Below are 23264 nucleotides of genomic sequence, written 5' to 3'. Positions count from 1 at the left end.
TACATGTTATTTCGTGAACGCTCGGTACAACAGATTTCCCAGTTTACAGAGAAGGATTTTTGAGCGGAGGGTCAATAAATCTCTTTCCGCAACACACCCGCTCGTAGCGTCAGCAGTTTGTATTTTTTGCGCCGAGATATTCATTACATCAGGTGGGACATTTGCAATTCCCTAATTTAAAAATTATAATTTTTTGGCAGAAGAAGAACTGACAACTATGTATTTGTTATGACACTTTGAAAAATGTCTACCAAAAGTAAGGAAGTCACGTGATAAAAAATAATCTCATTCACTGTTACAATTCATGTTTTCTTGTACACTTTTTACTGTCCTATTCACTAAAAACAAAGGGTCCCAAAATATTCTAAAACACTCTGTATACTGTCAAACATTTTTCTCAACCAAATAAAACTGTCTTTCCTACTTTGTCGTTTGTTTTTTTTAAATTTTTACCTTGAGGTGTTCGTTAGCAATATCGACCTATTCGTGCCTTCGTCGCGCCACCCTGTACACATCCCCAATTCATCTCCGTCGTTTTCCGCCCCTTTCGCACACCCGTCCCACTCCGGGTAAAACATCCGTCGCGTGCGTTATTTTTCCGGACGGCGTTTACCGGAAACGGCTAAAAATCAATCCGGGTGTTCGCGTTAACACCGCGGAGGCGCGTCCATCGAAAGTGAAATTTCCCGAATCGTCGATGAATTATTAATGTGGGACGTTTGGTCGTTTGTGATGTCCGCCGATCGGGCGTCATCACTAACGGCACCGGAAAACGCCCGGACCGCAGGACAACGACACACCTGACCTACCGTAACACCTTGGCCAAGTCAACCAAATGTTTTCGGTGTGGACCGTAGCGAGTAAAATACAAAGGGGGTGTAACTGACTGGGCCACGGTAATACGTCATCGCTCATCCGGACCGAGTCCGGACTATTCGGAGAGGAGTCCGGACTCCGGTCGCAGAGCTTTGCACTCGTGCACGATTCTATGCAAAGAAATTATCATCTGAATGGGGACGTCTTGTACACCCATTAATTGGGCGAGGGGTGGATTTACAATTAACAACGTAATTATTATCAATTTTTTTCTCTAGTTTGGACCGGCTGAATAATGTGCTTTATGTATACGTTCAAGTGCCATTATATTGGGACAATAAAACAATTGGGATTAGCATCGGGGAGGCCACCCCCAACCGGCTTTGTCGCTACCTGAATCCAGACCCGTATTGTAATTAAATTGTTGCGAGATTTAATCGTGAATTTTAATTTTCCCCAATTTATTTTTTCTCTGCAAAAGGTGGCACAACCGTTTTGGGTCAACATCGATGCCTCAAAACTCTTCTATTTTTGTTTGGTCTATCGAACCTTTCCAGTCCAGCGCTCCACTCGAGTTTTTAGCGTACTCCAGGCGAGTTCAATGGGACTAAGCACGCGGAACTCTCGAAACCGTGCACCATTTCTTTCGAAACTAGATTCGAATCGCTCGGCCTTGGGTTACCATATATAAAAAAGTTGCAATAAATAATTTTATCTGTTGGACACGTACGTGAAAGATTTTATGGTAGTGCTTTGTTTATTTATTTATAAGTGTCCATTCGTCATGTGCGTACTGGATTTGTTTTGTTATTAATGTCGCAATAAATTAGTTGTGATTTTTGATATTTTTGGCGCGCTTCCGGGTCCTTTGTGGGGTAATATTCGACCGCCGGGTATATAATAATCTGTGCGAGTGGAGAGTCGAGCTCGGCGTTAATAAATCAAGCTATAAATAAAAACAATTTAAGCGATCGGCGGTCCGTGAAAACCACGGCCGCGCTTCTTGAATCGATAAGTCTTGGAGGACGTCGTCGTGGGGTTCGGAGCGATTTTGAGAAGAAGAGCACGTCGAACCCGAGTGATTTTTCGTACGGTACGAAACGACCTTAACCAAATTATATTCCGTTGACCCAAGACGCGGTTCGTTTGTATCATTTGGGAGCGGGAGAATTACGAGGTTCACCGACTAACGAAAACAAACAAGAGTTGACGCTTTCAAAACAAGGATTATTTCGGTGATGCCGGGATTTTTGGGAATGAAGGTGCGATTGTGGTAATTTCGGCGCGTCTAGACTCGCAAGTGGGTGGAAATAGGCTAGTCGAACAGCTGATCGGCCTCGTGGCCTGACAAGGACCCCGTGAGGAGCGAGGGAGAGGTCCTTACGGGTGTTATTGGGGTGCGACGGAGACGGTCCGGCACATTCAACCCCGATTTTACACGCACTTGACTCGGGTCAGCATTTACATAAGTTTCTGGATCGCACTAAGGGTAAATCACCAACCTGCAATGGCCATCCAGGGGTAAAACGTGTGGTTGGTCTGCTGGTGTATCTGCGTGCCGACCGGCTGCGTGGAGGCCGAGTTGATGGAGCAGGGGTTATTCCACGAGAGCGAGTTGGCGGTGCGTCCGGACGCCGCTCCCGGACTGGAGGCCGGGTCGCCGCCGACGAGGCCCACGGCCGAGCCGTAGCCGACCCTGGAGTCCGGCGTGCACGCGGCCGGCCTGACCGGCCCCGTCAGACTGTTCGTGAGATTGGCGCCGCCGCCAGAAGTCGCACTTTGCCAAACGTCCTTCACCGCCGCCGCCGCCACCACCGAGGCGTAGCCGTTCTGGTCGGCGCTGCCCTTCGAGCAGTCCGGCTTCGAGTTGGAGGTGCTGTAGTTGACGGAGTTCTGCTGGCCGTCCGTCGAGGAGGAGTAGAGCTTGCAGGCCGCCGCCACCGATGCGTCGTACGGGCTGTCTTGGGGCGGCCGGGCCTGGTGCAGCGAGTGGTGGTGGTGGTGCTGGCTGGAGGCGTACGGCGACATGCCCAAGCTGAGCGGGAACGATCGGTAGGCGGCCGCCGCCGCCGCCGTCTGCTCATGGTGGTGGGCCCCCGTGACGGAGCCGGCGCCCTGGTGGTGGTGGCCGCCGTAGAAGCCGCTCTGCTCGAAGTAGGAGTTCATGGTCGACGACCGCACTGACGGCACTCGAAGAACACGCGCGCGCGCTTACCGCTCGAAGTTGAGATCACTTCCGGAGGACCGAACGTGGTGCGACATATCAACGATTATCGTTATGGGCTATAAAGTGGGCTATAAAAGCGGTTGCGAGTTCGCACGAGCACACTTCGCTGGAGCTCGCTCCGGAATGCACGCGCTTTCTGCTTTGGACGCGGATCGGAACCCACTGGAGCTCCGGAGTCTGCTCCGGCCCACACATCCCGGCCCATTCGCGCTCCCGCTCTTTCATCGCCGCTCTCCCTCACCCCCTCCACTCGCAGCACGCGGCCCAACTTGGCCCATCGCGACCGACCATCGCGGCTACCCGTCTTAAAACCCATCGCGCCCCATTAGCGCCCACTTTCGACGCTTTTTCGCCGAAAAAGGGCCCATCCGCCCAGAAAACCCTAAGCGTCCGCGCGACCACGTGGTGTCACCGGGGCCGACATGGAAGGCGCGCATCGTGGAAGGGATCGTACGTGAGCCAATCGCGATTCAATTCGTCACAGACCTGGCGCCCACTTGCGCAAGTGGCCCCTAACGAGCCAAACGGTCCCCACCACCGAAGAGTCCCGCGAAGGCGCGTGGCGCCAGCTGTCGGACAATTGCTCAACTCTGCACGACAGACACTTTCCGGCTACGAAACGGGCAACATCAACTATATTACCACTTGGAGTACTCGTAAAGAGATAAAATTCATTCAAAATAAAACCGGCAAGCCGTAAAGCCGAACCGCTCATAAACGACGAACGAAAGAGAAAAAAAAAACTCGTAAAAATTACACGATAAACCTACAGTTTACACGAACCGATCGTTTCGGCAGTAAAAATTTTATTGCCCTGGCACGCTTTTGGGTGTGACTTCTTTTAGTTTATGGAGTGCCAACTCCATAACTCTGCCATGGTCGTAGGTGACATTTACGATCGCTCAAATCCTAATAAAATCAACTTTTATGGCTATCTTACCTCTGTGCATATTGAAAGTGCCGAACTTGACACTTTCCCACCCCGCTCTCTTGTTTACCATTGACATAAGGATGAATTTAGCCGGACGAAATTTTATTGTATTTTTACGACCGCATAATAGCTACCATAATGACACCCGAATAGCCGGTAGGTTTGTTCTACGTGTTTTATGTCGAAGATAAGTAATTCCTGAATGATAATTTTATAATTTGATACTTTTTGCTGCTTAAGTACAAATTTTATGCCGCAATAAAACCAATCTACATAACATTAGACCGCCATAAACAATTATAATTAACTTTATGTCCCGACATGCTTTCCATTCCGCGCTGCACCACGCGGCCGACGATTTTTTTCCGGAAAGGCGGAAAAACGCTTCCGGAAAAGCGAGACGCGACTGGACGCGGTCAAGATCTATTTCCGTCCGGCTATTTTTACAAGAAAAATACAAACGCGGTTAAGGTAGGTACAGACATGTTTTGTTTACGTTGAGATAAAATACGCTCGGCGTAAATCACGACGTAAAATAACATCGTGATTTAGTAAATTAAAAGCTTTGTGAATAGGTGATAATGATGTTACCCTATATATAACACAACGCATTACATTTATTTATACGAGCCTGGTGCGTCGCATTTTCAATCATCAAAGACGTCACGAATTTTCTTCGATAACACAAAAAATACGAAAGTTAGAAGAGCAGTTACGTAACTGGACGCGGAAGAAATCTACAGTGAAATTGATTTCCAGAAAAAAACTGCTGCAGCTATAAATAGAACGTCTAATTGGGTGTTGTTCGGTGATCAAGCAGAACCTTGGGTTCTTTCTGTCGTTGAGCTTTGAGGTTCTTGTCCTGGTAGATGATGATGATTTGCTGGGCCGCGAGAAAGTTCTTCGGAAAATTGATAAAATTCCATAATTTTCCGGAGGTTTTTGGAAAAATCGACGGATCTGGGACAAAGCTTGAAAGTCGTTATTGTTATTATGTAGATTGAACATTATTATTCATCAGATTAAAGCTCACGAATTAAATCGCAGGATGTACAGACAACGTGCTTTTTTAATTTGGAGATTCTCAAGTGTGATATTCTTCTAGTTAAAAATTACAAAAATCTTCGTGACAATGTAGCGTATTATTAGGAACAGTTTATGATTTTAGATTAAAAAATAATCACTATGCTCGCATTCTCGAGCGAAATTGTATCAGTTTCGAATCTAGTCCGTGGAAAATGTCGATGTTTTACCAAAGGGGAAGAGTTTAAGTGGTTGTTTAACACTTACATTTACGTAATGATGAAAAAAAATTAACGTCTGAGAGATGTTTCGCAGTAAATTACGTATTCGTTGTAATCGATTGGATCTGGATCGGGTGATCGTGCTGGCTACCATTTACACGAAAGATACAGGATTGGACCTCTGGTGTGTTGATATGTAAAGTTCACTGATGAAAATAACAAATTTGCAAAAAAATGAAGTGGAGGAGAATCAAAAAAAAAATTGAAAAAAATACGATGGGACAAAAATAAAAATTTCTTCTCATTTGTCAATTTATTGTGGCCAGTTGAAATGATATATTAAAAAATAACAACTACTAAGAAAACTAATTTGACAATAGGTACGTATTTCAATTTGATATTTTCAATTTTTTTGATTTTTTGACAAAAATTTAAAAAAATAAAATTAAGAAATGTTCAGTAGCCTACAAAATACATTTAAAGAAGACGCAATAAACAATACTATGGTAAAAGAATGGGATTTTTATCTAATCTTTAGAGCGATTAACGCTGGGAAGCAAATTTTTTGAAAAATTTTGACTGAAAGTGTCCAAAATGAAGTTCTACCAATTTGTTATCAATTAGGTATTCTTTAACAAAAATCACAACATTATTTTGCAAGCGAACATTTTTTTGAACTTGATATTTTTAACAATTTTGAAGTCCTCCAAATTTTTAAAAAATTAACTCCTAAATTAAATTTGAGAAATTTTTCGAAAGTTTTGGGACCCCAGTAACAGAAACAAGACAATGCAGAAATTCCTTCTCATGAAGGAAGTATCGAAATTGGTTTAAAAAACGTACGCTGTAAAATCCTTCAAACATTTTTGGCAAAATTTTCCCAAAAAGCTTGAACGGTACAGTTAAACAGGTAAATTACAACAGTGTAAAAATCTCATCTTTACATCCTTTACAAGTACATTAAGGCTTTTGAAGTAATAACTTTAAATACATTTGTGTATTTTGAACAGACTAAAGAATTTTTGAAAAAAAATTGTTTTGTTGGAAAAAAAAATTAACTTCTTTTTTACTTACACAATCACAAACGTGAATCAAAGCATGTACATAGTTAGTTTGCTATTTTAGTTATCTTTATTTTTTCTATGGGCCTAAAGTGTTTACAAGAATTTTTGAAAAATACATATTTTTATTAGGGTGGAAAAAAGAATTTGTTCATCACTTGCAAAGTGAATGAAGAAAGTTGTTCCAATTTGCTATTTCTGGTGAATTTTTTTCTACAAGAAAAACAGATTTTGTTAAATTTATCAATACAAAAAATTTGAATGAACAAAAGAAATGGAGAGGAAAAGAAAAAGGTACATTTTTAGTTCATTTGCAAGGGAAATCACAGTCACATGAAACTGGTACTTTGAAACAATTTTGACTGTCGGATTCGCAAACTGTTTAAAATTGGAATTTTAACAAAAAATTGTAAAAGACCAAAAATCGTCAAATCGTTAAAAATTAATTAAGGCACCATAGAAAAGGGCGATGATTAGGTTTCTCTTCCTCACAAAGCAATCTGTTGACATTTGAAATTCCTATTTTATTAGAATTTGTCCATCTACGAAATTTCAGAAAAATTTATGTAGAAGTTGAAGCGATTAAAGGTGACAAGACAATGCGACAATTCCTAATTACGATTAGTTAAACGTCTTACACTGAAAATTTGTCAAAAAATTTTTGATTTTTTCAAAAACTATTATCCATAAATTGTGCAAATGCAATCTGTAAACTGTGCTTAAAGAAATTAAAACGACGTAATTTTGAAGTAATGTATATTTAACAGGATAATGGTAATGATTATAAGATGGTTATTTGCGATAAGACCCCCATGGCACACAAGAAATTCCCCCTCAATCCTCCCATTTGACTTTTTTCCCCCATTAACTCCCGCCCACCTGAACACCTCGACCAATTTCAATTTTCCATTTAGCTTAATTATAGCGCACCCGATCGTAGTAGCAATGGCTTTTTTCTTATTTGCAGCATCATTGTCGTTGATGCAGCTCTACCTGCAAGAAAAATCCCGAATGAAGGCCGTCCGGTTCAAATCTGTACTCGAAGGCAGCAAAAAGCGGACGCACTCTACCAGACAGTAGCGGAACTAAGTGGCTGGGGCGCAGTTACCATATTCCGAAAACATTTACAATCAATACGATGGGAGTTTTATGGTCTATAAGAAGTCGTTGGTGCACGGAACGGCTTGTAAAATGAGGCACAAATGTTTCTGCTCGCGATAAGGTTACGAAATAAGCTCCGGTTATGTTGTTTACTCGCCCTAAAGAACTTACTTATTATTAAAGCGCACTTTCACCTCTCGACTCTCCGCACGAGGTGGGTGCTCGACTTGTGTCAATTTAAGCGCGCTTAAACACTCACTTAAGTCACATAGGAGACCTGTCGCAAGTTTAATGAAGAAATAACGAGTCTTGTGAAATCTCGGGGATAGATCGGGGGTCATAACGTAAATAATAGATGTATCCATTTACCACATTTGCATATAAAGTGGGGACATGGTGATTTGATGGCTAATTAAAAATTAAAAAAATAAAGTTGTAGAAGAGAAGAACTGTTCGGTTGTGTTGTCAACTATTTATTAGAAAATTATTCGACTGAATAAATAATTTGTGGAGAGCGTTCGGAGAAATGTCACTGACAAACCTTCGTACCAAAACAAAGAAAAGGTCGTGACCCACCAATTATCAACCCAATTGAAAAATACGGATTCAATATAAACACAAACATTATTCAATTTGTGTCAGACAAGTCGCTCCGATTCCGTCTCGTTGGCTAGAAATTTTTCGAAAAACTCTGTGGGCCGGACATCTTAATCCGGATTTTTTCCACTGCTCTAAATTAAGAAACGTGGACACGTTTCGGCACAAATGTCAACATGTTTACTGCAAGCCTAGAGATCGACGAAAATAATTAAAAACCACGAAATGTCACTTCTTTCGGAAAAACGCGACCTTCACATTTGTTATCTTTTGCACGCTGGGATCGCAGTTATGAAATTGGAACGGCTCGAAATCAAAATCTTTGTCATCGACTGTGAATTCAGTTCATTCATTCAACAAAACAAATATTTCTTCGGCGAAATTTATCGACCTCCGAAGACCAAATTTGTTTACGGCGCAGATTTCGCAATAAATCGGCAAAGCCTCAAGAGTGTGTGGGAGTGGAATTCGTGATAACGCACAATGGGGTCACGGGATTTTTCGCAAATTATCGCAATTTCAAGACGTTTGTGCAAATCATGGAGGAGTGATTGTCGACTGTTCGAACGGGCGAAAAAAATTTCTAGACTTTCCTTTTTAGTCCTAATGAGGTTGGTTTGAGTGGATTGATTAAATTAATTTTTGGCTGAGTTATGGATAATGGGAGAGACATTTGAATAAATACATAATAGAGTAAAAAATTTAAGAAAGTCATAAAAGTTTCCGCTTTGCACGAAACTGCAGAACTGAAAAAAAAAATCTAATTGGATACCTAAGTGAAGTTCGTGGTGGAATCAGAGAAATTAAAAAAAATATGAAACAACTTTCATAAAAAATGTTAATACAAAGGTGGGGGGACATTATTGTAGTCCTTGATTTTTAGATAATTTTTTTTTGGCTACTCAAGGACTCATTTAAAATTACGCAATTAAACAAAAGAATCAATGGAAATGTTGCCAAAAGGGAAAATGAAAAAATAGGTAGGTAAATGAAAAGAATTTTTTGGTTTCGAAATGAGTTATAAATTTGCTAAGAAATCTCGATGACTTCGTTCATAAGTTCTGCAAAAATTCAGATGTGGCATCTGAGACAATAAAAAACAAATTTTAAAAGTCAAAATTCAATTAAAAAGGAGACATTGTATAAATCAACATAAAAAAAAGAAGTGCTTACTAAAAGAACAACTTGATAGGGTGAAATATAGAGTGTGGACAATTTACAGATTTTTCTCCGCATTCGCACAGATATTTTCCAAGGTCACAGCCCACGAGAGAATCCAGCACCTCTACAAAGCTGAAAAGGTAAGAGCAAAAAAAACCATACACCTTGAATAAAAAGATAAAATATTTTCAATAGGTACCTGTCATAATTTTTGGAAACTGAAAAGTGCCTTCATGGAGAGGAATCATTTTTAAAAAACTTTTAAATCATAGTCACTCTGAAGAAGGTGTGAAAACTAAGTGTAAAAGCCATAAGATAAGATTACTACAAAATACTACAAAACGAAAAAGAAAAGTGGTTTAAAAAAATTGTCTAGGTACAATATCTCGTTGTGAATTAATTATTCCTTACAACCTGCATTTTTGCATCTGAAAAATGTTGAAAAATCTTCCCTTAGTGACAAGAATTTGATAAAGAAATGCAGAATTTTAAATGAAATATATTTGGTTCGCTCAGTATAATTTTAAAATTATACAAACTTATGTAATAAAAGAAGCACTGAGAAATTGTCTGATACCGGAAAAATTAAAAACAAATAACACAAAGATATACATTTTTATCTGTTAAACTGTTAAAAGATTTGGGCAAAGAATGTAAAAATAAATTTAAGAATCAATAAAAAATTTAAAATGTAAATGTTTCATTATTTATACACCCTTAGCTTCCCATTGATAAATTTTTGAAAAAAAATGTCATCAAATAATAATAATAATAAAGACAATAACAGCAAGAAACCAAATACACAAGTAAAATATTTTTGTTGATGAAAACAGTCTAAGGAAAAAAATGAGTGAAAGGAAAAGATGATGGAATGACTTGAAGAGTTTTGAGTTTGATAAAAATTGTTTTCATATCTTTATAATAAATTTGTGTGCCCTAAGAGCCATTTCCCACTAACTAAATACACTCATTTTGAGATAACTTTTTCTCCCGCAGCACTCCCGACAAATAAACCCACCGAACCTCTCCTCTTCGGTTTCTATAATTAGCCCCCACATCCTAAACCCTATTTGAGAAAATTTGACGAAAATAAGCACAATCCGTCCGTCGTATTTTTAACCTCCCACCTCACCCGAATCCTCCCAAGTGACAATTTCGCCGCCTAGAAAATATCTCACTAACGACTTCTCCATGTAAATCCGGACTAATAGAGCCAACATCAGAATTTAATTAGCGAAATCGACACGTGGGCGTCTCAAAAATCAATTAACTGCAGGTGTCCGCCAAGGCATGATTTACGCCGCTTACGATTGTTGAGCGACGATGTCGGGGTGTCGTGACCGGGGGCGGTAAATCCCCCGCCCCCTGGATTAAAAGAGATCGTCGATAAGGTCCGTAGCTTGAAACGAAATTGTCAAGTGTTTACCTCGGCGGGATGAAAGAGTTCGAGCGCCTCTCGGAGCGGCTGTTTATGCACTCGGGGATAAATCGTACCTATAGGGTGGGTATAATATCTACTACGTAAAGCACCCATCGCAGTATCGTAATGAGGCTTGTTAGTAGTTAGTAAAAGTGGTAACGGCGCGTTAAAATGTCGTAAAGCGGCTTTTTATTAGCCGTAAAGTTCCTCTAAGGTCGAGAGGTTCTTATAGCTGTTAAAGACTCGCTCGTGCAGATGTCTGATTTGGCACTATGGCACGTAAACAATTATTGTCTTTTTATGCCGCCTTTACGGCCAATAACGCGCCCCACACGAGGGGAGCCGCCACCGATTGACCCCGATTATAAATTCGAATAGAAAAAAGATTACGCCGCCCCCGCGAACACTACGAAAATCCAGTCCAACACCAATTAAAAATCGATTCGTTGTGACTTGAACCGCCGCAAAAGCAACACTTGCAGAAGAGACGCGTCTGAAGGTTGGAGGTGAAAAAGTGGCCGTTCTGCTTTTGATTGTTTTGCGGCGGAATCAAAGCTTGTTCAAACTGGTCACGTCTCGCCACATCGTACATTAATTTGGGATGCGGTCATATTCGGTTTTTAACGGGGAAAAGGGCATTCGAGTCAATTAGGAGCGGTGCGGCCGAACCGCAAGGCATAAAAGAGCCGCACTAAATATAAAACGAAGCCGAGATATTTTTTATTTTGATAGTTTGGGGAACGAACGGCGAACTAACATTATTACTATTGGGATTATTATTCCAAAAGTCGTGTGAACTGGTTAAAATTTAAAAAAATTGTCTTGTTTAGGTGGAAAATATACCAAAAAGGGTATAAATTAATAAAATTATGTTTGGTACATCTAAATAAGCAGATAAAATAGTTTTATAAAAACTATTCAAGATTCAAAATAACGAAAACAATAATTTAAGAATGAAAGAAATAGATATTTTTTGAAAAAACAAAAAACAATTAAATTTTGGAAAATGTAAAATTTTACAAATTATTTGCATGACGGGGGACATGTTGAGCGTTGGTGAAATAGACTGAATCAATAATTTTCAGGACAATTATAGAATGACAGGATCCTTGGGAGCCAAGGAAAAAAAATGTTGTGTCAAAAAAAAATTGTTAACCGATTTGGGGAATTAAAAAATGTATATAAAAAATTATATGAAGTGTTAATTTAATTATTAATAACTATCCATTAACCTGGAAGCGTAGTTAATTTGCAAAACAAATATGTGCAGTCAGCCATTAGCGCCAAACCGTATAATCGCAATTAAACGCAATAAAACAAATAAAATATAAAACGCGATCGCAATTAAAAATGATGCGAAACCGGCGCACCCATAAACAACCACAAAAACAATACAAACAAGCAATTTGTTGTGAGTAAAACGGCCATTAATTCCTTTTGTTTGCGTTACGGCGGCGTTAACGTCCTTGCCAAGTTTTTGCCGTCCGTCTCCCGTCCGTGCGTTATTGTCCTTTACGTCTCGATGAACTTAATTAAGCCACAAACCTCCTAATATCCGAATAATTTCCATAGTTATCGAATTCCCTAAAGCCGTCTTCCATTCTTTATTCCCAGAATGCATTGAAGTCGGTTTAATGGCCGCCGCCTGTCTTTTGTCAGAATGAAAACATGCCGAAGGGGCGTGGCCTGACTTAGCCTCGCACCGGGCCCGCCACCACCAACTACTCACTAATTGTGAAAAACTCACCCGAAAAGCTGGCGGAGATCGCGACGACACCAAAGTCAAAATGCGAATTTTCCGAAGAGCGGGAAAATTCGGGTCGGGGCGAGGTCCGCTGGGGCACAAGCGGCGGACGTCAACGGGCGGCGGCCATATTGGATGCTTCCCCACCCGGGCGTCAGCGTGCGGCTAGCTAGACGAACAGCGGATTTATTTTTCGTTGGCGTTTTTGCTAGTTTTGTTCTTGATTGGGTTTTTTTTCGGTTTTCGGTTTTGGTAAGTGGAGATTTTCAGAGTTGACACTGTAGAAAAGCAAGTCCTGTCGAGTAATGTAGTGAGTTTTGTTTAGACAACATGGCGACGTGCATGAAACCCAGAGTAAACTAGATTCTGATGTAGAAATGTTGTGTTTGATTGAGGCTTGCAATTTTAAATTATCGACACGAGAATGTGCCGTAGGATCGATCGGGAAAATTATTTAGGCGCAATTTACCCGAGATAAGGCGCCACTGAGGTAATCTCGCCCCTTATTCATGCAACTTTTAGTCACTCTTTCTCTCACACTTCCTCTAGTCCCACTGTTTCTCTTTATTACTCCGAAATTAACACCCACAACGTAAACGAAACTTCTTGAGATCCTTCAAAATGTAAACAGAGAAATTCTACGCAAATTTCACATTTTTTTGTCGATTTAATGTGTCTCGTCTTTACCTCACCTAACGGTTTCCTAAAACAATTAAAATAATGACAGTATTTTGTGTTAATGTAAAATTAATTTTATCAAACAGAAAATATGTCATTCCTTTTGAAAATTTATATTTGCATATTTACAAAATGAAAAGTTGTGAATTTTGAACAATTATTTTGAGTTGTTCTTCTAGTTTTTATAATTCATAAACATTTAGTCGATTGATAAGTGTTCAGCAAAAATGAATTTTTTGGATCCGCATTTCATCGGTTTTAAAATTTTTAATAGATACCACAGTGTATACTTTTTTTGAATAGAATTTTTATCTACCTTCACAATTACATAATATATTTAGTAACATTTTTATACATAGCTCTTAAGTCCCCCATCTGCAGTTTATAGGTACATATAGGTACAGTACCGAAGAGTACTGCATTGACGAATTACGAATTGTAGGTACTAGTCTGACTCAAAAACCCAAAAAGATTTCTAATTATTAAATCAAGTTATAGATTTTCCAATGTAAGGTGAAACAGCGATTTGTCAGTTATTGTTTTGCCAACTTTATTATCATGATGGTACTGCTTTTTTTCTTTCATTACGAAACGAACAGTCATTGATTGTCTTCAAATATGACTCGAATACAAGATCAGGTTAGTTCATTTGGTTAAAGTTCCTTTGACCCAATTTTAGATCAGTTTGTAGAGAGTACCTAGGTACGATACGGCTGAAACAGAAAAAAACTAGCCAAAATAATATAAACTCTGGTGACACAAAATTTTCTAATAAAACAAATAAAATAAATGGCAACATGTATGACAGTATCTACCACTGATGATCGGTACCAAAACTTGATATATACGCGGTACATAAGTACACTTTCTTGACTTAAAGTAACACTACTTTTCTGAGGAGTATTTATGACAAAATGTACCTATGTAATTGTATTGTTAGGTACTATTTTACTTGATTGGTACCACAGCTTTGTCAGTACCTACCAACTATTATTGAACTAATCGAAGATTTAATCTTGATCTTATCTCTTCCAAAGATATATTAATTAACCGATTTTATTTTGGTATAGGATCTATTATTTCTCTGGAAGGTACTACCACGTTTTTGTTGGTACTGAGTAGGTATTGTTGCATTTTTTTTTAATTATCTTTCCTTAATTTGAATTAAAACACACATATAACACTTTGATTGATAATAACATTAGGTACTACCATTTCCCACTTGTTGTGGTACCACACAAATACTTATTTAGTTTCCACTGAAAAAGACAAATTTTTTAAAATTTTGTTAAAAATAACTCGTTAAACCTTTTTTTAATTTCTAATCGATAATAACATACTAAATACATATTTAAAATACAAGTACCTAAATAAAATAATGAATATTTTTAATACATACCTTGATAGAAAAAATCTATTGTAATTTTTTTTTGATTTTCTAGTTTTTAAGTCTTACTGGTTTGTTTTAGACAAAGAAAAAGTTTGTCAAAATCAGAATTTATCCCATTGCATTTTGACCATGTTTCACGCCATCTGTAGAGTACCATTGACCGAAATAGAAAAAAATCTATTAACACATAAGATAATCTCAGCTGACAACCTTAACGGGAATTTTCTCGCTAATCTATTGCAAAACTGACGGCGCGGCGGTACTATTAATCTAAACTTTAAATGCAGTACTCACACTTGGTACAACATTATTTCAGTCCCTTTTGGGTTAAAAGCACCACAATTCCTCTAATTACGAAGCTAAATTTGTAGGTATTTTTTAATGTTTTGTAGCATATGATTATTTTATCCAAGCGGTACTGCAGTTTTCTCGGTACGACTGTTACGTTTTTATAAAGTAATCAGTAGTGAATTCCTGAAATATGTAAGATCTGAACTGGGGACAAGTCTTACGCGATAAAACTATTCCTTTGTCCCCGCATGTCAAGGACTCTTGGTCAACGCGCTCATTCGTGGAATCTGTGAAGTTTCAGCTTCGACTCCAGGTTCCTCAAAGCTAAAACGATTCCGTTGTCCTCGTTTGGGGGTTGTTTGTGTGTTTTACCATTTGCCCTGCATTCCGGGGCGTAATTGCGATTTATGCTTGTGCGAGAGGGTCGGTGGCGGCCACCCCGTCCTTTGAAAAATGTCCACCCCCGTGTAAATTAAGTACGTGATTGCGAAAAGTCGTCTCCTTGAGCGAAACTCGCCTCGAACGGTCAACTTGGGCGTAGAAACAGTCGTGGAAACGACTCACCGAAATCGAAAGGGTGTCTGGGCCACAAGGGACCGGTTGGGCGCCATTTTACTGCTCTCCGCTCCATGTTATGTTCCGTTTATAGACCAGAATAGCGCGTTTATAAACCTGTGCCGAAGCGCAAAGGGCCTCGTTTTCATTTCGTCTATTATTATTATCTATTTGGTCGGAGGGATCGCGGCGGCTCGATGCGATCGATCGCCGCCCCCGCCGCTCGCTTAATTAGCAGCTCGTAAATCGGCAAAAAATGCAGATAAGATCCAGCGCTGATAACGGCGAATCAATTACGCTCCGCGGGGGGCGTTTAACATAATAACCCTTCTTATTATAACATACCAACCTACCAGGTATTACCGAGATTATAAAGACGGCAACTCGCCGTCACATTCTCTGCATACTAATTTGGGATTTTCGTGAACATCGCCGACCGTTAAATCTCAAAAAACCAAACGCAATTACGGAAAATGACCATTTATTAAATGGTAAGAGGCAGGTTGGGTGCAACCATTTTCTCTCCATTTAGGTACGCGTAATCTGCGCCATGGTAAACCACCGCATCACCAAAACCCTTCAATTTTTCTTCAAAGAAAAATAAAACAACGAGCCAACTCCAGATTGGCATTTGTTGCACGCATCTATTTTGTGTTTGCTCTATTGTTAATAATATTATCAGTGATTGGAGCCGGAAGGTGTGTTAATGTATTGGAGGAAGTGTGGTCTGTAGTAGGTGATAAATTTAGTAACTGAGGCCAAGGATAGCTTTATTGTTTATTGAAATTGTAAGCGGTGAGATATTTAGTGGCAATAAAAATAAAGGAAATTTATTGTAAGTTCTAAAAATAAAGTTTCAATATTTTGACTGGAACACAAATTTCCAATTGTTTATGGATCGGGTGTGAACTCTCATTTTTACTCATGATTCACAATTGGTCAAAAATAGACGTTTTTGTGGGGTCGAAAATAAAACCGAAAAAAATTACTTCCAGTTACAAAAAGATCTCTGGAGAGTTAAAAATTATTATTACAAAATTGTACGTCCTCTTGGGTACAAAACGATCTGAACAACCCACTGAAAAAATTCCAGTTCTCTGTTACAGCTTTGAGGCAGTACCGATTGCAGAATTTTATAGTGATACCACAATACATTTCATTGAATTAGCTTTCCAAGAAAACACGTTTGTTCTTAATGCTTCCTATTAATTTTGCAACGACGAGCTATGACATAGTACCAAACGTTCCAATTTCGAACCAACTGAACTCTAATGTTGTCAAAGAAGCAACGGCAGAACCCGATTTAATTTATTGTTAATAAACTAGGAAAATATCATTTTCTTGTCCACATCCACTAGTAATTTTTGCAAGACAAAGTAGGTAGAGGTGTTGGATTCTCTCATGGGCTGTGACCTTGGAAATAGCTGTAAACGAAAACTGAAAACGTGGACTACTTTCAAATTCAAAGAGACGAGAGAGAGACGACACTAACGTAACGAAGGACGATGTTTTCCAGTCGCCTACTTGAGATCGATGACTCATAACCCATAAGAAAATCCAACACCTCTGAATACATATTTTGTATTGATATAAGGAAGACGCTTTCTAATTCATTTACAAAAATATACTGCACAGTCGCTTTGGTACTTTTATTAGATTCATTAAAAACCTACAGGGTGGTGAAATTAAATGACTATTTAAGTTTCTTTGTGTGGGGAAGAGCAAATTTTTAATGAAGAAAAACACAAAAATGTTTAAATTATTTTGTTCCCTAATGTCAACAAGGAAAATCGAAAATTATTTCCAAAATATACAGGATTACCGAATAAATTAGAGAGAAATTATATTTCCTCTTTCAAAACTTTGTGTTTTTGTCATTTTTAAGCACCCTGCATTGACACTAGCAAGAAACAAATTTACGAGGTAGCAGATATAGTATGATAGTTTTTTTTTTGTATAATTATCTTTAGTATTGATGGTTTTGAATTCCAATGAAATTTTGAAATTTGAAAAAATCCTCAGTAGGTAATACTTTCATAAATGGATTAATAAAAAATTGTTACTTTAAATTTTATTTTATTCTGAAAAATATGTAAGATTTATCTCATTCTTATTCAAAACCCTAAAAACATTAACGAATTTTAAATCAAAAATTTATTAAAATCTACAGGGTGTTGCAAGTAAAATACAAAATTAGAAAAATTTTCTTCCTTCTTTAACTGTGCACGAAAATAATTTCTTCATTTTGAACGAAATCGCAACGAAAACTAAGCTAGTAAAACCAAGAAATAAAAAATTTGGAATAAGTTTTTAGTTAATTAGTTTTACGAAATTTGAAATAAACTGAAAACTTTTGTACCGGGTGAGTGAAGTTTTACCGCCCGCACGATTAACACCATTAAAAAATTAGTAAAAATTACGAAACTTTAGGGTTACATTCCCCTGATATAAGACTTCAAATGTGTGTAATCAATTTTCCCTTATCACTTAATTCAGAGTCATAAAATTAAAAAAATCGATTTTGAGTAAAAAAATTAACAACAGCAGTGTCATAAATAAATATCTCATTGATGGGAAACATCTGTTGACCACTTTTCTAGTAATTCTTAAGTCCCTAAAGGGTACCATAAACAACCTATGTCAACTTCTTTTGTGGAACTGACCGCCCAATTTAATAATAAATCATAGCTAAATTTTGCACTTTAATATCAAATCCCATTTATTTCAAAAACCGGTGATGTTTTCATGATTTCAATGATACCAAATTTTTCCTAAATGTTTGAAAGGACTCTCAGTGAAAAATTATGTAAATTAATGTAGCGGTTATTGAATTAAAAACAAAATCTTTACGTGTTTCATTAAAAATTTTGAAATTTTTACACTGATCCTGACGTCAAATCCCTCAATAAAAATTTTTGAGTGATCATATAAAGACGCAGGCTTGACACGTTGCTCTGGTGCGAGTACCGACGCAAGATCCTTGACATTTGGAGACAAAGAATTGAATCTGTTTCTGGTACGACACAGAAAAACGGAAACAAGGCAACGCAAGTACGCATTCGAGTACCTCGCCTCAATTTTAACAGAACACAAAAAAAATATGCTAGCAGCAAAGCACAAAAGCACAAAGTATGCGGTACTACTATTTTGTTATTTATCTCTGATTTGCGTTGGGACATTTCAGGTGCTTTCAGGTGGCACAGTTTTTGAGTGGACGTTCGTTAGCGAAGAGTTTAGGGAAGTTGCGGTTGGAGAGCATTCTAAAAATGTTGGCCAGGTAATGGTCCCGTGCGGGTCGCTCATTATGCAAGTAGTCCTTTGGAATTTAGCGGCAAATTAACATCAACATATACAATAATAAAAAGGCCGTAAAATAATAATTCCATTCAATTTACAAGGTGGAATAATAAACAGACCATCAAACGCGTCAATAAAGCCGACATTGATGCGAACGAGACTGGCGAGTAACTGCCTCCAGGTTGGCATAGGTCTGGGTGCATTGTAACTAAATCCTACATTTATTACCACTAAACAGTAGTAAACATAAACAAGCCATAACTTAGATTTTTACGACCAGTAAAAATGATCGTAAAATCAATGGGAGCAAATGTTTTCTTAACAGCTCTTAAACGTTATGCCGTCGCTGCTTAAGGATCAATTTTCTTCGTACGACTAGTTCCGCATTACGCCGTGACTCGATTTCCATGCGATTCAATTATCACGATTTGCACCCCAATAATTTCCAGGTTTTCACGGCGAACTCTGACCCTCGACTCGCTCCGCGCTAAAATCACATTTTTATCGCAGCTTTTGACAAACGTCAAACTTAAAAACGTGATTATTTGCGTCCCGCTGGCTCGCCACGCCGTTCAAAATAACTCACCTTGGCTTTTGTCGTTCTCAACAAATTGGGAATGATAATATTTTTGTATTTTAGACGGTTTATGGTGGATGCGGCCAGCGCAGCGGCGGGACCAACGATTTTCGGAATTTGACCGCATTTTTGGACGGATCGGTCTGGACCGCCCCCGAGTGACGTCCAAGTGACGCCACTGCCGAATATAACATGTAAATTAATCCGGCTGAGTGATTTTTTCTCTGATTTACATAGCTTGTGGGATTTGCATTGGCCATTCAGAATCGAGGCGCTTAAGTAAGAAATTAAGCAATAGATACTTAAGTGGGAATTAATTACCTCCATAGAGCTTGCCTATAAAGTAGACAATGTCGTACCGACAGGGTACTCATTAACATTCAGTATTATGCAGAACCTGGCGATTTTACGTCTTTGATTCATTTTCTATGATCTCGATGGGCTCTTAACCCATTAACGCCCAGTATACACGACGGTACCAACAGAGCGGAACCAGATTTGAGTTAGTTATTCAAACATGGAGAGAAAACACCAATAGATTAATTATTTTTAATTTTTTTATGAAAAAATGCATTTTTTTATTTTTTTGGTCTGGAAAAGAAATGGTACTTACATCTCTTTATTTCAGCTTTTCTGTGTAGTACCACAAATATTTTCAGTTCTTTTTCTCCAAATGTCAAGGATTTTGCATCAGTCCCCCACAGTGGAACAGCTTTCGATTTTATATCATCACTCAAAAATATTTATTATTGGTACTGACGTCAGGCTCGATTCAAATAAATCAATTTTAGTTTATTTCAGACTTAAAAACCTTCGAAAAATGACTGACTAGAGGATTGCAAGGATTTCTTCCAAAATTTCAGAAAATACATTTTTTTAGTTTACCCAATCAAGTCTTAGAAAAAACCAAAATTATTTAGTGACCATAAAAAATGGCACAATTTTGATTTTCCGGTTTCTTCTAAAGTTCAGTGCATTAGGCTTGGCTAACTTATTTTTCGTTACGATTTCCTTCAAAATAAAGTATTTCTTCTTTTACAAACAACAAAAATTAAGGAACCAACATTTTAAAAATTTGTAGCCATTTTTGGTCAATTTAGAGTTCTTGTTAATATTAAGAATTTTTTTTTAATATTGTTTGTTATGATTCCCTTCACTGTAAACAACTTGTCCTTGCACAAACAAACAAAAATCTGTAAACATTTTATTCCACCACCCTGTAGATTTTTTTAGTAAATTCACTGATTTTATCAATGAAGTAAAAATAACAATGTTGGTCCATGTTTTTCAAAATACTTACAATAAAAAAATTATTCAGGTTTCAGAGTTTTAACAGAGCTGAAAGAAAATTACAAAGGAAATAGTTTCACGCTGTGCAATTTACAGGTTTTATAATTTAACAATTTTTCTAGTTTAATGGTTCGTTTGTTTTGGATAACAGCAATAAATAATCATTTTAAAAACATACTTATAAAATCTTAAATATTATATATCTATATTTTTACTGTAATTAAATAAATAATAATCTAGTAAAAATTGACCATGTATTAGATAATTTCTTCTGTCACCCTGTACATTTATATATAATTTTTGCCTGTTTCGAGCAACAGTAATAAATAAAAAGCCAAATATTTTCCCTGGTAAGAAAGATTTTGTGTATTTAATTTTCAAAAACGAGTTTGTACCTCTGAAAAATTGTTTCCACCACTCTGTAGATTTTTTAATATGTATCTTTGTTACTCCAGATACTTTTTTAAAATGATCATTTATTTAACTTCAGCAATTAATTAAAAATACGTATACAAAAATATTTAATCTTGATTATTTGTTGATGAAAAAATTAAAATACAACATTACCAAATGAATCTTCATAAATATGCATCACCGACTTTTTCCCTGCTAATTACGTCATTAATAATGAAAATGGAGGCCCAGAGCTTATTTACAAGCGAAAACATTTCTGCATGATCTAATTCGAGGGAAAAGATTACCAAAAATATTTGGTTTCATTCAAACAAAATTAAAAAAACATAATAAAATCGTAAGTCGTATTTACTGGCGTGAGTAAAAATGAACACTGTTGTTTGGTATTTTAGCGAAATAATAACAGATCGGAGTGCGATTTGATTGCCTCATCTCTCAATTCCGGGTAAGTCATAAACTGCTCTTCGGAGAAATAAATTGTTGAAATAATAAAATAATTGATTAAAATGTTGCAAATCGGACACCCACGAACTGTCGATAGCTGTCTTATTACCTCTGTAAAAGTGGAATAGCTGCGATATTTGTGTGTCGAGATCTCCCCGTCGGATCGCGACTCCATCTCCTAATCCAGGTTTAGCCAGCCATACCGGGCTCTCGAGCGCCATTTCACTCATGCAAATCGTCCACTTTGGTCTTTTTCCAGCAATAATTGCAATTCCTGCGATATATCTCGTGCGCGATTTATGTCGAGTGCAACACGGCAAAAAGACGACGTCGCGAATTTACGTCCAATTAGTCGTAAAAATGATGGGATTGCGTGCACGCCGCCGATTAAATATCGAATTCCGATCGAAAAACCGCCACTGATTTAACACTTTGAGACCGTCGCCGCAGCACCACCGGCCGAGACAAGTGCGGATGACCACTGGGGTGGTGCACCCCCACACAACCCCAATATCTGGTTTACAACGTCCTGTGAATAGGGTTTTTGGAGGTCGGCGATCGACCGCAGGGCCTCAATAACGCGGCAAGGTCAACGCATTTTTAACTAAAAAATGTCGAAGGGATAGGGCAATAAACCCCGGCGAAATGGGTTATTGAAGGTTGGCGCGGTCCAGGAAGTCCGACGCTTTGTTGCCGACAATGGCACAGGTCTGAGTTTTTTTGCTGACCCAAATAGGGCACCCTTTGTGCTCCGGAGGGGTCGGATCTTGATCAATCCACGTGGATTGTTGTGGAAATTATTCCACGACTGTGACACAGCGTACGGAGTGCCGAGACCGACGAATGTTCAAAGGTGAAGAACCGTTAAAGCTTCTCTTATCGACCAATTCAAATCACGCAGAGATAGCGAGCTGACTCACATTTTTACAATTCATCTCGATGACGCATTTTTTCGAAATCGCTCCAATTATTAATTTAAGTACTTTCAAATCACATAAATTTGAAAAATTGTTGAAAAACTGGTCGGACAATTACCCTATTGACAAGTCTCAATTAATACTCAAGCCTAATCAGCGCAGCTAATTTGAATACCATTAGATTTTGGTAATTAACGAATGAAATCTGAAAGTCAATTAATTATGTATTATGTAAAGTGAGAAAAAATATTAATTCAATCAAAATCGTGTTTATTTCTCGACGGTAATTAATACAGAGTGGCCCAACAAGTTCATTACAACGTGCAACATGTACAAAATAAATGTATCTTTTATATTTTTCATAATACTGGTCGGTCAAAGTTGAGAAATTGCTAAAACAATTGAAACTGAATTCGACAAAGTAAAGAAAAAATCATTTTCATTTTAAATTTATTCAGAATAGAAACGTTTCTGGAATAGAAAAGAAAATCTAAAGAATTGTTATTTTTGTAAAACTGAAAGATCTCAACTCTTTTTAACCAGTTAGGCAAATCCAAACAAGAACCATTTTTCAGAGAGTTCTTTTATAATCTGCAATAGCGATTTCTTAGCATTTTTTTTAGAAAATTAATCTGATTTAAAGCTCATTTGCAAATTACAAAATTTCAAATTTTTTTGGGAAACTTTAAATTTGACAATACAGGTTTTTTAATATTGTTCCTTTTACGTAAGTTTACTGAAGAAGCTTGTTGAAGAGATGATTGTTCATCATGTAAATCATTTTCTTCGCTGAGCGTCTTACTTTCAAAAGATTTAGTCACCTTTGTTATTTTTATTCTTTAAATTTACTGGAATCGAAGAAGAGAAATTTCTTAGTGTTCTTGTTTCAAAATGAAAATTTAGTCACCTTTGTTGATTTTGTTCTTTTAATTTACTAAAATTGAAGATGAACAATTTCTTAGCGTATTTGTTTCAAATGTGAAGATTTAGTCATCCCTGCTATTTTTGTTCTTTTAATTTGCTGGAATCAAAGAAGAGAAATTTCTTAGAATTCTTGATTAGAAAATGAAGATTTAGTCACCTTTGTTATTTTTATTCTTTTAATTTAC

The 23264-nt window shown here is 37.7% G+C and overlaps 1 protein-coding gene and 1 long non-coding RNA gene across 7 annotated transcripts in view; one reads left to right on the top strand and one right to left on the bottom strand.

The window, feature by feature from the left end:
- The window catches only part of LOC138135791 (homeotic protein ultrabithorax-like), a 109749-nt gene extending 104875 nt beyond the window's left edge, over window positions 1-4874 (bottom strand). For 2 of the 5 annotated variants that reach the window (XR_011161079.1, XM_069054664.1), the window contains exon 1: window positions 2319-4874. Coding sequence is in view for 4 of the 5 variants with exons in the window: in XM_069054664.1 (XP_068910765.1) it covers window positions 2319-2982 (664 nt within the window). In the remaining variant the exon portion in view is untranslated. The remainder of the gene's footprint in view (window positions 1-2318) is intronic. The other 3 variants (XM_069054663.1, XM_069054665.1, XM_069054666.1) reach the window with 3 other exon arrangements.
- The window catches only part of LOC138135795 (uncharacterized), a 37461-nt gene extending 28533 nt beyond the window's left edge, over window positions 1-8928 (top strand). For both annotated transcript variants that reach the window (XR_011161083.1, XR_011161082.1), the window contains exon 4: window positions 7247-8928. This is a non-coding gene — a long non-coding RNA (uncharacterized lncRNA). The remainder of the gene's footprint in view (window positions 1-7246) is intronic.
- Window positions 8929-23264: the final 14336 nt, after the last annotated feature.

Source organism: Tenebrio molitor, chromosome 7, assembly GCF_963966145.1.
Source record: "Tenebrio molitor chromosome 7, icTenMoli1.1, whole genome shotgun sequence".
Classification (NCBI taxonomy): Eukaryota; Metazoa; Arthropoda; class Insecta; order Coleoptera; family Tenebrionidae; genus Tenebrio; species Tenebrio molitor.
Note: the sequence above shows the minus strand (reverse complement) of the source record. Positions and strands in the feature narration are given on the sequence as shown.